Source organism: Prinia subflava, chromosome Z, assembly GCF_021018805.1.
Source record: "Prinia subflava isolate CZ2003 ecotype Zambia chromosome Z, Cam_Psub_1.2, whole genome shotgun sequence".
NCBI classification, from domain to species: domain Eukaryota; kingdom Metazoa; phylum Chordata; class Aves; order Passeriformes; family Cisticolidae; genus Prinia; species Prinia subflava.
This window is the reverse complement of record NC_086283.1, coordinates 98109803-98126720: the sequence shown is the minus strand read 5'-3', so window position 1 is coordinate 98126720 and position 16918 is coordinate 98109803. Positions and strand designations below refer to the sequence as shown.

Genomic DNA, 16918 nt, shown 5'->3' with positions numbered 1-16918 from the left:
CCTACCCAACTAGTTAACTGACTACTGGAGATAAGAAAAAAGTCCCAGGTCTGATGTAGGCAGTTGCTCATCAAATCTGTTGGTTTAAACAGAGTATTTTCCTCCAGTTTAGTCTTGGGGTTTGAAGACCAGAAAAAAGGTCTTTATGTCGTTATAACAAAACACTCACCAGCTGCAACTGCTTCAAGAATTTATGAAAACTCCTATGACATTATTCATCCCTCTTCCTCCCCCTTAGCTGCATTTCTTCCATCAAAAACTCAAGCAGTATTTGTGCCTTGGAGTACTGTAAATACCTTTTGCAAGCTGGCTTTTATCCCTATTATTCCTTCCCTGGCTTGCTCTGCTTTGCCTGGCAAAAAGGTGCAATGTTTTGTGTTGATCCTCTGCTTAGAATGACTTTAGCTCTCTCTGCTAAAGAGCAGAGAGAGCTAAAGTCTCCTGCCTTTACTTCTTTTCTCTATATATTTCCCTTGCTTGCAGAGCTTCATGACCTGTGTGACTCAGGAGGTCACATTGGTTCCTGCTGGCCTTAAAATCTGTGCATCTTGTGTTGTATTGTCTGCCTCCCTTAAGCTGCTTATCTTCCTCCTCACTCATTCTTTGGTTTTGAGTCTTGCATTCTTCCTTACTGGTATGAACCTCCCCACTCATTTTTTTAAAATCCATGTTAAAAACAAACAAACAAACAAATATGTGGTAACATGAATCTGAATTTGTGGCTTTTGTTCACTGCATCACCTTTTTCTCCTTTTATTCCCCATGTGAATCTTAACAGCAGTAAGAATGCCAGGAGTTTTGTCTTACTATTTGCATTTTATATCCTTTTTTTACTTTAGCCTGGACCACAAAAAGTAAGTGCTAATTCACAGCCTAGGAGTGGAGGTCTACTAAATAAAAGAACTGAATTGTAAAAGCAGCAGAAGGGGCTGGGAGGATGAATTCCCACTCATGAGCAGAAGCTTTGTTACTCTGCTGCAGTTATCACCACTAACACCTGCCTAACTTTGACCAGTGGCCACCACTTATATTTTTATGCAAAAGTACACTTAAAAACATAAATTTACACCAAGAAAACATGATAGTGTAAGTTTTTTCTATTTCTTAATGGAATTTTACATTAAGATCAAAGGACTCCAGCAGGGAGATTCACAGTTTTAAGACCTCGGGAGCAGAATCCTACATTTGTTAGTCATATTAAGCCATATGTTGTCAAGCTAATGCCTTTCTCAAGATGCTTATATACAATTTAAGAATTGAAGAAAGCCTCACCAGTAGATTACTTTCACATACAGCATCTGTAAGAGACAGTGGTTTTCATGTTGCACTTTGCATTTTTACCTCTTTGCTCAGCTTGAATCAGTTCAATTTTATGTCACTGTATCTTAGGATTGCCTTAGGTCACCTAAATTGCATTAATATAATGGATCAAAATATTCCTGTCAAATTCTCACAGGTTTTGTACATTAATTTTATTAGACATCTTGCAACAAAAGAAAAAATGTCAAACAAACATGTAATTCAGAGGTCATTTCAACAGTAAAATACCTCTTACTTTTCAGTGAAAGTGCAGTTTTGCATGAGCACTTCCTTTGAAACAATATGCCTTCAGGTTTGTTTTGCTTCTGCAGTTGTGAGAATGCTCCATTTTCTTTCTTTGTGAAACTGACGTTACAAAATACTTGTCACTCAGCAGCTTTTACCTTTTTTGACTTGCAGGCAATTGGCATTTCTTTATTCTTACAGCCCATCAGGCTATGATTGCTCATGTATCCTAGGGCACAGCACTAGCTCTCTGTACATTAGACCCCTCTCACTTCTCTAAACCAACTTCTGTTTAAGACGCTAATCAGATCTTTGCAGAAGAGGTATTCACACTCCAAATAGCTTGCTGACTTTATGTATTAACAGGAGATACTTCTCATCCTATTCACTGGAGTTGGGAGTAGCAGGTACTATTATTCCATCTCTTCTTATAATCCAAAGAATGAAAGAGCAAGAATACCACTTGAATGCAGATAACTGTCTTCACAGTCAATGTGTTACAAATAATCTGCTAAAGCTGATCCAAACATTGTAAAATTAAAACAAATAGAAATCCCCCAGAGACTGGAATGAATATCTAAGATGCTGTTACCTGGAAAAAATCATGTTCCACAAACAGGATAATTGCATTTCCTGTCATTTTCCTGTCATATGCCAGCACATTTTCTGCTTACCAGAGAGATTTGGCTGGAACACGAATGGAATTTTCCTGAGCACTTCCAATAGCTAAGATTCCTCTTTTAACCTGCCCCCCTTCTCAAATGTTTATGTTTATATATTTATATGTATATATAATATGCCAAATAAAGCAAAGCTGCTGCTGATTTTCAAGGCTGCTCATCTTGATTTTTTGCCTCAGCTAACAGTTTATGTTATTATGCAAACATGCACTGCTATTTCTGATAGCACATGTTCAGCCACAGCAGTTCCAGGTTTAGGTGTAAGAAGTGACTGTGAGTGTTGATACCTGTCTGTTTGTGTCCTGCCCCATCAAGCTGGGGCAGTTACTTTAATCTTGAATTGAAACTTAAAAATTTATGCCAAATAATGAACCTGGAATATAACTCACAATGAACATCACTGTGTTAAGTCCTACCTACTTCCTCATTTCTTAATCTTGCAGCACATCCTTGCCTGCTACTTCCCTGTTCCTTACTTACCCAAACAATCTTTCCATCATGCCAAGTGGTGGACAAATGATTTATCAAAGTGACAGTAGCAAAGTACTTAATTCTAAAAGCTCAAATGTTTACTTTTAAGTGATGGCAAAGAAAAAAAGTATTAGCATTCCAGAAGTCTTTAGAATCCAAAATCTTTACATTCTTTGTAGAAATTCCAGTGCTTTTCCATTGCACAGCATGGTAGAAACTCCTCTCTATGTGCCATTACTATCTCATGGAATTGAAGAAAATGTGTCAGGCTTTCCACTGAGTTGAACTGGACAGAAGAGCCTGTTGAAGAAAATGAATGCAAATGATTACAGAGTGCAAATTAGATTAATGGAAAGCAATCACTGGCACTATGACCTAAAAAGATGTTTCCAGCTTGTCAGAAGCCTTGTAAGCCTTAGTGATCTAAGCATCTGTAATATACCCTAGGAATCTTGTGGGGTAAGAATTGCAACACCTTACCAGTATGTCTCACTCAGACCTAGTCTTCAATGAGACAAGGACCACACTACACCTCGTGGTGCCCAGCCTGAGAAGGAGCCATCCTAGACATTTCCAATTACATAAAAGGAAAATGCAGTTGTTCTTTGGCCCTGCTTGAATTTCATGTATTATATCTACAAAGAGGCATGTTCAATGTACTTTCCCAAAATAAGGAATCTTTCTCCCAGAGAATGCCTGTCCTGAAATGACTTTATAAAAATCAAAGTGTACACCTGTACAGAGGAAACTGCAGGACAGAACTATAGGTATTTTCAATATTTGAGTATCTGCTGGATTGAATTAACTATTGCAGTGCATAAATTTATATCACTTTTGTCAGTACAGGAGAAGCTGAACTTTTCTCACCGCTAAAAATCAGTAACAAAGTAACATTGTAAAGATCCACCAACAAGAAATATTAGGAGACATTGATCCATAAAAGCACAGACTCCAAAAGGCACTTGGAACTGCAGATTGCAGAGTTACTTGCTTTCATACATCTTTCATCCCCACTTTCTCCCTTCGGTACCCTTGCACCAAGTACCAGAGCTGCTGAGCTGCCACTCCAGCCCCACACAGAAAACTGCCAGTGAGGGCAGAACCATCACACATAGCAGATGGTGTCAAGAGAGAGAACTCTCATTAAAGTGAAGATGGTTTCTGTTTGAAACAACAAAAACCAACAGCAAAACCAAAACAACAAACCGCAACAAAATATTGTGTCCAAACAGCATTCAAGTGTCTCAAGAAGCAAACCAGGATATGTATTTCAGAATTACTAGATCAGTCAAGATAAATCCTTGTCAAAATGCAGAGAAAACATATTTGAAGAGACATCAGCTGGCCATTTAGCTTGCACTTACTACTGGACTATCATATGCCATCCCAAGAGTCTTTCTTTGTTACCACCATTTTTCATTTGCATCACCTACACTGATTCTAAAAAGCAAAATATACTCACTGAATGGACAAGATCATTGGTGCCAGTACTAAAACAAACAGTGCTATTTGCAGGTGTTAAACCTTTTAATTCCATGTCTTGGTGACCATTTCCCTGCCATTTCCTGTGTTCCAGGAGCACACCACCCAAAGCCAGAGAAGCAGCAAATTGCTATTAGAAGAGAGAGGTTGGTGTTCACAGGTGCAAACAGAGTCTCGTGTGTGAGGATGTGTTGTTCCACACCCATGACACCCAGGGCAAAACCTCTGACTCCAGGATTGTATCTGGTATCTGACAAACTTGGTGCATTTCAGCACACATAACACAGTACATAATGGAACAAAATGTATGATCTCATGTCTGGAATACATTTAAGTATCACTGACTGCAACAAAGACGGGCAGGCTGCACACAAGACCCACACGAAAAGTTACAACACTCCTCACACTTATGAAGCAGCAATCAGTCACAGCAAGAAGAAGCCAATTTATACAGTCATTTAGAAGTGATGTTCTAAAGGGCACAAGGAATGCTTGGATACAAGAATCACAAAATAGTTTTAAAGAGAACTTCAAGTGAAAATTATCTTGAAGTATGCCTAGGATTTTTTTCTATATAAACTGGCAGAAATTGAGATGAAACATTTTCATTAATGCTGAGCGTACATGATAGGCATGATTTCAACCTGCTCTAGTTTGTTGGAAAACTGGGTTTTTTTTGTTGTTGTTCTGAAATGTCCACGTTTTGTATGCAAATAAAGGGAAAATTCTTAGCAAAGCCTGAAGTTAATTTAACATCCTGTATTGATAGATCATAATTGGAGAAAATATGCTATTTTCTTACTTTGGAAATGCTCTTCTTTGTACTGCAACGATTTAACTTACTGACTAAAAATTCTAAACTCAAATGTGAAGTGTAAGAGAGATAAGACCAAATAAATCTGTGGAAGTCACTATTTTCAGCAGCAGCTACCACTTTTCTTTGTGGATTCCTTAGTGTCAAATTTATGTTTTACCTATTGGATAAACGTTTTGTCGATTAAACATCACTATTCCATTATAAATACTTTACCTGAGTGAATAATTAACACATCTAATCTCCATATTCTCAACTTCTCAGTAATTTTAGGTAACAGTCAACATCTAGCAAAACCACAGTAATTTATACATCCTAAAGCTGCCTTCCTCAGTGATGACACCAGTGTTTGATAATAAAGTTTCTATATCCACAGACAGTAATTTTTCCCCAGTAAGTATGAATCAGTATTTTGGTCCCCATGTTCCTTCCTCTGACACCAATGATTAACATCCTTTGCATTTTTCTTCCTCAAGTCTTTCTCCCCTTTCTCTCTCCCTTTGCTACTATATTTAATCTTCTGATACTGACTTGGAGATTTTCTTCCTGCATTTTGCTGGCTGTTAACTCTAATCCCCCTAAAAAAGACTGGCAGTTTAGAGGCTGTAAGCAGTCAAGAAAGGTTCCTATACTGTTATCCAAAACTCAGTGCCCCAGGTACAGAAGCAAACTTAGTAAATTTAGACTAATTTAGACACAGGCAGAGTCTTTCTCTGCTTTTCCACCCTTGCTGTCCTATTCTGTCAGTTTTCTATCATCTTCATGAACTGTTAGATAAAGTATCAATATCAGAATGAGGGTGTTTTTTCCATAAATATGGGGAAAACACACGTTGTCTCTTGATAGCTTTTCCATCCTGCTTATCAACATCTTTTCTGTCTGTTAAGGCATTTATTTTAGTCTTATAGTTTTGAAACCACTCTAAATGTTTTCAACTTGTGTTTCCATTTTGTGGCATCTCTACCAGACTTTGTCTGCTCTGGCTGCTAACAATCTGAAAATTGTACTTAAGGAGAATTTCTATTAATAGTGCAACTACGTGAATGTCAGACCACAATCTCCAGTTGCATAAAGGTCAGTCAGTGAAGATAAGGTTGTCACTTCAGTGCAGAGTCACCATTTTCTGATCATTAAAATAGCTCCTGAAAGAACAGGTCTTAAAAATCCCACTAGTATCTACCTTATTTTTCCCAAGCAAGAAAGTACAGGGACTATCCAAAAACATGCTTAAGTATTTTATAACTATCTTACTGGTGTAAATTATCTGTAAAAGAATCTAAATGCTCTTGCAGTTCAGGCCACTTATTTCAATAAATTTACAAGCATCAGTAAATCCAGTTTAAATGCTTCTATAAAACAGGTAATCATTATTACCAGATCTGAGGGGAAGATGAACTAATTTGCAGTATCTGGCATAGTCACAAGAGATTTTGTTCTTCTGACTCAAAAGCACAGCTAGTCTAGACACAGGCTACAGATGCATAAGCAAAGAGAAGATCTAAGAACAACACACTTAAAGGTGACAGCATTTGATCTAGAGTGCCACAGCGGAATATTAATAGAACAAAAATCTGTTTTAAGTGCTTTGAATTTTCTTGGGCCTTATCCACACTCCCCTCAAGAACTTAGAGAAGATCAGTCACAATCCAGGAGCTCCAATAGGCATTGGCTGTTCAGACCAAGTAAGGCCTCAGACATGACAGCCAGCACTTCACATGAACAACATTTCTGGGCCTTCTCAATCTTTAAAAAAACACTGCTACTAGATTGAGGCACAATAATTCTGCCCATGCTGGTGAAAATTTTGGAAAAACTTCTCTTTAAGTTTAAGTGTTCCTATTACCTATTACACTGAACCTGGGCACTAGAACCTGAAATTCAGTAACTAAGCTGAAAAGTTTACGAGAACAGTTCAACATGGTACTGTTATCTTTTTCTTCGTTATATTCTACAATTATTAAGGATGAAGAAGACATCTCAGTTAAAGGAATATGAGCTTCTGGCCAGTTGAGCCTGAAACTAAAGCTTTCCTATGCCTTATTTCTCTTTAACACAGACATGTAGTGGCCTGGTACATATTACTCTTCTTCTCTCCTAAGATTAGAATATGTCACTGGTTCCTGTTACAGACACACAAAGAACTTATTTACTTAATATTTTCCTGAGGCCTGAGTGAAAGCAAGAAACTGCCTTTTCCTCAGGATTTTTTAAAATTTGCATTCATGATCAAATGGAAATAAAAGTTGATCAAGACCAGGTATTTTGGAAAAGGAGATTTGTGTGGACAGATTGCCATTGTAAGACCAGAACTTTATCTGACAAATTATAATGTTTGCCCAGTAATTTAATAGTTTTTCTCCTCTAAATGCATTCACTTTTCTTCAGGTCTCCCCACAGTTCTTGATTTACTTCACGTGATATAGAATGTCAATTCTTTTTGTCTCTTCAAATGCTGGAGTCCACAGTGTCTGTCCTTACAAAGCAGTCAGTAAGGAGACATATTTGTCTAATGAACAGATCAGTCATGTCAGTCAGACACCTAACGTTAAGGTATGTTCACCCACCACAAGATATAGACCAGCAGAGATTTTGACTAATTACATTGCAATCCTTTGTGTTCATCTCCATCCCAATGTTGAAAGTACCTTTTCCCCAAGAATTAATCTATCAAGTGACATAAATCATGCACATTGCATTTTCTGCATTGGTAATTATGAATCTTTGAAAAAAAAAAATCAAAGGTTATTTATAGCATTGTAATAATGAATAAATCATTTCAGTTCGGAAGCTCCTTAATGGACTATAATGACCAGATAATTCATAGAACAGCTGTAACAGTGCCAGAAGGACATAGAGCACCTCCTGATTGCATCCAACCCTGTTTTTTTTCTTCACATATCAGGCATGACTCATCATGGACGATCTACAGGTTCAGTTCATCATCTGCCTATAACTGAAATTTGTATAGCAGTAATGTGGAATTTAACTCATACTTTCACAATTCATTATTTTATTCCATCCCTTCTAGATAAAATGGTATGTCTTAGAAAGAAGCATCTCTTTCCCCACTTAATAAAGGATAGTATTCCTCAGAAGTTCATGTTCTCTTTATGCCTTCCAGTGATGTTGGCAAAAACAATGTCACAAAGCAGAAAAAATAGGAGATGTTTAGAATCATTCTTCTTTCCAAGTACTCCATAACAGTGGCCTTTCTTGTTGCACTGTGTCTGCATGAGAAAAAGACTTGCAGGTATGATTAGAGACCAAACATTCATGCTGTTTATTCTAAAGAATCAGTTTCAAGGTTTACACTGAAATCTCAAATTACTTTATGTTTCATATGGTAGAAAATATTATTCCCACGAATGAACCCAAAGATGTTATGCCTTTTCAAGAGACACAGGTAATAGTTTATCTGTTTCTAAATCTTTGTCTGAAAAATGCCCAATAGCAATATTGCTTTATAGCTTTCTTTAGAGCCTTACCCAGATAAGTGATATGAATATATTATTTTCCACTAACCTTCTGCCTACTCATGATCTTATACAGTAACTGGTTTTTTGTCTTCTCCTGCATATCCTGGGGTACCTGGCTGTTACACAATAACAAATGCTTAGTATGTGACACAATCTGAATTATTATTTTTCAGGGACCTTGGATTGGTGCATCAAGATATTGTTACGTTATTCATTTAACAATGTGGCAAAGTCCACCAACGTACTGTAGAATCCAGCATCTTTGAATAGCCTCTTAGAGAAACTTAGTAGCTCTTTTTTACTACAGATGTAAAATGATTTTTTCCTCAAAGAGTGAGAGAGGTATATTTGACATACATGTCAATACTATCCAAGAACTGTGCACATCTTCCCATAAAATAATCTATCTTCAAGACTTAATTTATTATGAAATAAAATAAGTACTTCTAAAATAAAACATAATGGCTGGTTCCATTTCTTCTCAAAAAAAAATTTTACACAGCTGTCCAATTGATCTTTCAGTTTCTCAGTTCAGTCAATCACTCTATTTAAATATCAGTACTACTGAATTTGTGCTCAACATCAACAAAGGCATATATTAGTATTCTTTCTTAAAAGACCTAAAGATTGCTCTACAATAATTGTAGGAGACTATTTCTTGGTATGACTAGAAGGGTGTAGGTTCCCAACATCTGTTTCTTTCTTTTTAACCTATTATGTTATTGTTGTAGACTGGATTAGATAATGATTCACTTGTATACTCTCTTGAAAGGAAAAGGGTTCTCTAAAATTATTGCTAACCATTTTAGAAAACTTGAAATTAATGTGCCAAGATGGTGTATAAAAACTTCCAGCTCCAAACTTTGGTAATTAAATCCAGAACACTTTAAAATTCTTGCAGTTTACAGCAGACTGAAATGCAGGTTGGAAGAAACAGAAGACAAATTACAAATCAAGTTTCAGTTCAGGTCAGAACAGTGCTTTGAAAAAACAACAGCTCCTGTTTTTCATGCACTGGCAAAATCTACAGTGGCTGTGATTTGTTTGTTGAGTTTTATGTACAACCTCAGAACAACTTCAGCAGCCTTCTCCTACACTATTATCACATGGTGATTGAAAGACTGAACAGTTTCCTTTAAAAGCTTTGTCACAACTTTGTTGAAAGTGATTCCTGAAAAAATAACCATGATAAAAATGTGATAAAAACTGAACACTTCTCAAGGTAAAATCGTCAGGTAATCTCCTAAACATTTTCACTTCATATTACCAATGTGATGTCAAAACAGCCTGTGCTGTCTGTCTAAAGCAAAGCAGCAGGTGAAGCCAGTGCACCTTGAAGGTGGATGTGTATCACACTGCCTTGCATTTATTGCTTCCATAAGTAAGACAAGAAAAGACATGTTCCAGGAAGATAATCTACAACAGTTGTTTGTCTCAGTCTTCTCTCAGTCTCCATGGGACCACCAAAGCAGATGAAAATGTTATAGTGCACCTGATTAAGAAGATGGGTCAGTTATCAAAAGATTTTGTACCACTTGTTTCACAGTGTAGAAAGGCCAGAAAGCCAATGTTCAAAGCACTCAATTTAGGAGTCAGTTTTAAGTGCTCTTAGCTGGACTTCTTAGGGGAACATTGTTTTTGTACAAAAAAAAAAGGGAGGGGCAAAAGTTTTAACAAGCAAGTTAGAATTTAGACATATGGGCAAAAATTCATGATCAGCATGGTAAAGCATAGGAATACCCATCCCCCAAAATATGTAGAATTAGACTAGACAAGGCATCGAGAAGCCTCAAACTTAGAAACTCATCCCACTTTGAACAGAAGGTTGGACTTAAGACCTCCAAAGGTCCCACTGAGCCTATGTTAGGCTACGATTCTGCACAGTCACAGTATCATCTAGTTTCTTCTGAAGTAATTTTCCAAATTCAGAAAAAATCTGCCTTACAGATAAGAAATACAGGCATTAGATACTTAGAACTGGCTTCCATGGCATGTAGTCCTTGACGGTCTTTTCTTCCCCCACCCGCCTCCACCTACACACAATTTTTGGCCCTCTGAAAAGTGATTTTTGTTTGGCTCTCGCTGGTCACAAAACTCAAGTCTGAATCCATCCTGTGACATTTTACCTCCTACCCTGCTGACAATCAACAGCAGGTAGAGGATTGTGAAAAGCAAGATAAAGGAAGCCTGTATCTCAGCCACGGTATGCAGGTACTGGAAAATATAGCTTTGTAAATTCTCCACAAAGTACTGTGCACTTCTTTGTAAAGTATGTAAGCCCATAAAGCAAATGCCTGGATCTTTACAATACTGGAAAGTACATTTCAAGTATTTTGTCTGTAAGCCATAAAGAAGAAAGAACTGTGGAATAGTTGCACCTTGAAATACCCCAGAGATTGAAAAATATTATGGATAGACATTTTTGTCTACAATCTCACTTTTCTTCCAAAGTACAAAATAAAAAGGATATATAGTTCATCTCCCTGTCTTTTAGAGTCACATAAATGGGGACATAGTGTAGTTGGTGAATATTAGGTAAGGAGAAAAAGATATGTATTAGATGTCAGGGTTTTGTTCTCGTTTGTATGTGGCTGGTTCACTGGGGTTTTAAAAATATTTCAAATACTTCTCTTTCACATCACTGTTGCCATTGTTGATGGTATGATAAGCTACTACTTCAATAATCCCCAGTCCAAAAAACTCAGATATACAGACTCAAGTTCCTTCAGCCCTGCCATTTTCGTTAGATATAATAAAGTTGGGGTTCTCAGGTAACATCTTGACTTTTCAACCACAAATGTTATTCATCATCTTTTTCTACTTTCCTCCAAAAACATGGAGAACAGTAAGGTTTTCTTACTTTCTACTGAAAGTAGTTTCTGATAGAGTTGTCTGAGCCTAACCAGAACCCGGGGTTCTGATGTGGAGTACAGTACAGCACGAAATATATTATTGTACAATGGGCTACATTTCTTGTTTATGTTACAAAGTATCTTCAACAATTCAAATATGCATATGAGAACCCTGTCCTGAAAAGTTTACAATTGAAAGTATAATGCAAGAGTGTTGCAAATATGCACATGCAGTGTTTTCTAGTAGCTTGATTTTACACTTGTTTAGGATGGTACTGATGCATATAATAGCTGAATTTCATTTCACTGGAATGATTCACATGGATTTAAATACCCTCCTGTTAAGTCAGCCATTTCAGCATCACAACTTTGTACTGGTGAACAAGGCAGAAACTATCAAGAAAACTGAAATTAATTACCTTTTTGTAATTTTCCAGGACTAGTAAAGCCCACAAAGTAAACTAGTTTAAACCAAATTTATACAGCTGAGCTTTACATTCAGATTTCATTTAGCACAAAGTGAAATAGCAGTTGCATTGTCTATGTGCCTTAGAAACAGTTCTTTGGAAACAGAACTAGAGGGCAAACAATGCAGTAAATCCATCTATGGGTTATGGGCTTTCTCATGGCACTTAGAAAATTTCATTTAAGAGACTTACTGAAGCATTAATCCTGAGATGCTTGCAAAGGAATTTCCTCCTGAAATAGGAGCTTACTTTTTACAGTTTATTTTTAAAAATTTGGTCAGACTGTGAAACTTGAGAAGCTTCTTCTCAGACTTGTATGCAAAAGATTTGAGATGCACAAGGCAGAGATGTCAAAACTGAGATGGTGGTTATATTTTCATGTACTATACTGCATGTCCAGCAGCTTTTTTTCTTCAGTTGACAGACTAATCATAGTAGGTATGAACAAAAATCTATATATGGAACAATATTCCTGCAAATTTCCAATTTATTAATTTTATCATAACATGTATCTTTAACTTTGCATCATCTCCACTGTCTGTTAATGGCTACTTTTGCTACAAAAATCTCTACACTCCTCCTGTCACTGTTTTCATCCAGGACTGAGCACTCCAGATGGCAGGGTGACAATGACCATACATGCTACAAGACCATCATTTTGGCAAGCAGAATATAAATAGCAGCCATATTTGAGAAAATGTCAATGTGGCTGATGATTTGTTCAGCAGAGAAACATAACTCCTATAAAACCATAATCTTTGTTACTTTTCAATTAATAACAAGGAGCAGTTCAATCTGGGTTTTTTAACATAAGTAAATGTAGCAATCTACTACACAACCTAATTTTCATAACTTTAAAGAACATCTTCTTCCAAATATTCTTCCCTGGCATTTAAGATAACAAGCTGGTTTCTCAGCTTAGATTTCTCAGCCTAATTCTTTGCAAGGTAGCTGTAGGGCCTATGTACAAAAGCATTAAGAACTGCTTTAAAATGTGGATGCAATTCTAGTTTACAATGACAAACAAAGACTAGATTCTCTTCTGTTTTCTGTCTTACTGTTTGTACAGCAGACCTGGCTTGGCACTGTTAGCTGTGCCAGTGCAGTTACCTGGCACTGGGGCTTGAGCTGATCACTCCAACTTTGCACTGTGGTCAGTCAGGGTTGTCCCTTTGTAGTGTGATCACAGGCAGTAGAGGCAGAAATACCAGATCAAGTGCAATAGGCACTGTTCAAATCATACAAGTATTACAGATAGGGTTTAATGTGAAACCTATGTAAAAATGCAATGCTGAAAACACAAAGTTACAAGCTTGTAGATCAGAGCATCTTCAGGAGCAGTGCCACACCACCCTTTAAATTCAGTTCCACAAGATTATTTAGTAATGCTTATGTATCATATTTCTCCATCTAAATACAAAAGACATTTCTCTAGTCTATTATTTTGAGACATTTAACTGAGTACTCAAAATGATGTGAAGTTATTTTGTTAACTATACCAGAATAGCAAAATGTTTCTAATTGGACACAGGAGAGTCAACCATATCAAGCTCTAAAAAAACGTTCCTATTGGGTCATTTAGATCAATCTAAACCCTCAGCAGCAGCACCGTATTTCCCTAGCACTCTTTCCCTCCCACACACAAATCAGTTCCATGCCACCCACTTTTCCTTTTTCTTTTCATATCTCTTGCATAGCCCTTGCATCCACCATTAGGTTTTCTAGACTGCTAAAAAACCACTTACTCATAAATTCCCTGGCAATAGCTGCTTCTCCTTCAGCACACAACTTGTGTTTGTGGCAAGGATGTGGTGTTTGGCTGCATATTACTCAGGTCAAAAAGCTCCTAAGAGGCTGAGCAATGGAGCCTCTACCAGGACTCTGATAGTGCTGGTGTCCCTTGTGATAAAATTCTTTCCTGGGAGCATGAAAAGACACTTTTGTTCAAAGAACAAAAAGTATGACTTAACACTGATGGTTTAATGGACAGAGAAGTTAAGCTTTTTTTTTTTTTCCTAATTTGTTTCTCTATACTTTCACTTAGCTTTACACCACCTAACACATGTAAGGGCAGACTTTCCTTTACCAGCCCAGTGGTTGCTGCTCTAAGATGATTTGGGCTTGGTTTGTTTTTTTTAAAATCCGTATCTTCCTTAGCAAAATTACAATAGATACCACAAAACTCTAACTTGAAAAGTACCCTACTAAATGTATGTGTTTCATTGCTTGCCTCAAAGAAAACAGAAGCATACCATATCACATATGATCATAGCACAACTTTCTCACTTGCTTTCAAGATTCTTACTGAGTTCAGTTGAAAATTTAATATCCCATACCTGAAATAACACTAACATAAACCTTTCAAAACAACTTATGGTTCAACCATTAAGAAATCATTTGGATTCCCTTGAAAACAATCTTCTTATATAAAACTTTGGGACCTTTCATGAGCTAAAGGTGAACAAGAGCTGTTTTAATCTTTACAGGTTATTGAAGGCAGTAAGGGATTGCCTGTGCATAAGAATTGGACTAGTCATGCTGTTTTCCAAAGACTGTCTTCCTGAAATAGCAATCTGCAAAATGAATGTGCATATCACACTTACTACTGTAACAACTGAATAAGCTTTTCTTTTAAGCCACTTTGCTGGAATTTCAATGTGAAATATCTAACAACAACATTTGCTCTGCAAGTCACATCTGTTCTTCAGCTGACATCTGCTTCTGAATCTTTGTTATTTCTTGGTCATTTTTAGAAAACGTTATTCCATCATTTCCATCAGAAAGCACAAAGAAATTCTAAGCCATATAATAACTGTTTCTTCTGTTTTCCTATATACAGATAGTCCAAAAGTACTGCTTAGGGGTTTTTTAGTGTTATTTGCTTAGTGTTTACTTTTCAGTCAGGCTTGAATACAGAAATTCTTGCTTTCTGCCAGCAGGATCCTAGAAGAGACTAAAGATTCAGACTCAAAGAAGATACATACACGGAAATTTAGTTGAGATTTAGATTATCAATTCCAAAATTGCAATCCCTAATGCTTCTATTAAATACCTGCACTGGTCTGGGACTGCTTTACTTTCTGGGCTCTTCAAGTTTTTGGTACTACAACCTCTAAGGCAGCTAGAAGTTGGATGCTATATAAACCTTGAAGCACCTTATTAATCTCAAAAAACTGAAAAACTGGATCATTTCTTTTTTTGGCCACCACAGCAACTCCTTCTCTTCTTGGCAAGGGGCCTTGATTTGGTAGAGGTTCCTAGGACACACTTCCTAAACTGAGCTGTGCAAAAAGTTCATTGATAGCTGCTTCTTTCTATTACAAGAAGGCTAGATGGAGCCACTGCATATATCATTTTCTTCCCACTTCTCTATGCTCTTTATGCAATAGCTCAATGAACACTGGGCCAAGGTATGGGAAGCTATAAGGAGAGTGAAAGAGGGGTATTTAAAATAATAGCATTCTCCTCCAAAATCACTCAAATTCTCAGGCCCCAGTGTGCCGCAGCTGATCCTGACGACAAGAGAGGGACTCAGGAGACATTTTCTGGGTTGTGAGCAGATCAGGGCAGGAGGCAGGACCTCCTCCTGTTTATTTACAAAAGAAACTTATATACACCTCCTATAATGTCCATCCAGTGGAGGGTTATATTCCCACCTTTCAATCCCATTGGCCAAACTAACTGTCCATTACCTTTCCTCCTCCCATCTAGAAATATGTAAACAAGGAAAGACAGTTAGCAAAACATGGCCAATGTTTACATTAACAAACATGAGAGAGGCTGCATATTCTCTTTCAATATGAGCACTTGACATACAGGAAAAGGCTCATGGCAACACCAGTGTTCTTTTTTCTCAGTGCTCTAGGACACACATTAAAAAAATCATTAATGCAGTAAGAAAAAAAAAAAAGCTTGCTTCTCTAAAAAGCAGAAAAAACTTCTACTATATAATACACACAGGAACTAAGACTATTAGAAAGATGAAAGAGTGCCTGGAAATGTCTCCAGGCAAGAAGTATGGAATAGTTCACACCCACACCAGCAAACTTTCCTCTGCTTTTGAACAGGCTGGCTGCAGGCAAAGTGCCTGTTGGAAAAAGGATTTGGAACGAGCTAACTCATGAACTGAGCTTGGAAACCATTCGAGGGTTGCCCAATGACCAGAACTGTACTCACAAAACAACAGTGCAGATTAATCCTCTTCTGAAACAATTTAAGGCACTGTTTAATGTCTTACATATGTGGCCACGTAGTATCTGAAATGAAACTGAAACTGAGAATACTTTGACTTTCCCTCTCTCAGCTTCTCACCTAAGACTGATAGTTAGGCAGTGGTTACTGTCATCTTGAATCACATGTCACAAAAACCTTCCTTAACTATTCTTTTCCAGATGACCCTGGATTATTGGGAAAAACACTTATTCATCTTCAGACTGATTTTTGTTTGTCAGGAGTAGTTTTTGAATAAATTTATTTCTCTGTTCTAGAAGTTACAGTGTTTATCATATATTTTCCACAATACAAATAATTCAGAAGAACTAGTGAAATTTGCAAAGGTCTATCAAAAAAGTTTGGAAACTAAATCCAGTTCTAAGTCACTTACACCTGGTACAAAGTGAAGTTACTGAAGTAAGGCAAAATAAACTCATCATCTGGAAAATCTTAGCCTGAAGCAAATATCAGTAGAATACAATAGTTTGACTATCAAGTTAGTTCTTTTGAACTATTATCTTTAAATTTACTTTGCTATGTTAAAAACAGACCAACCCTGGTACCCCAGTTCACATGCAGTGCAGTCTCATCAAATTAACAGAAACAATCCCAAAAGCCCAAAAGCTTTATGGACTCCAAGTACACCTGGCTGTGAAAGGGACTTATGTTTCCCTGAAGAGACATTGCTTATCAAAGTTAGACTGAAGTTCTTCAGTTTGCTAGGCAGTTCTGAAAAACTTGTTCAGTGTCATTTTGTTATATCAGTGCACTTTGTTTCTTTTGACTATTTATTTTTAGAGAATAAAATATCTTCCTAGTTATTAGTGTTGCTTTGGCGTACTGGGATTTTCCATCACACAGATAATTCAATATGATTTGAAGATGTGTATGAGATTAAAGCTTATGCTAGCATATCTGA

General features: G+C 37.0%; 1 protein-coding gene across 1 annotated transcript in view; it reads right to left on the bottom strand.

Annotated features, from left to right (window-relative positions):
* Nucleotides 1-1453: 1453 nt before the first annotated feature.
* Nucleotides 1454-16918, bottom strand: part of ANKRD31 (ankyrin repeat domain 31) — a 65076-nt gene continuing 49611 nt past the window's right edge. The window contains exon 23 of the mRNA XM_063424040.1: nt 1454-2996. Coding sequence (XP_063280110.1) covers nt 2845-2996 — 152 coding nt within the window. The 3' untranslated portion in view covers nt 1454-2844. The remainder of the gene's footprint in view (nt 2997-16918) is intronic.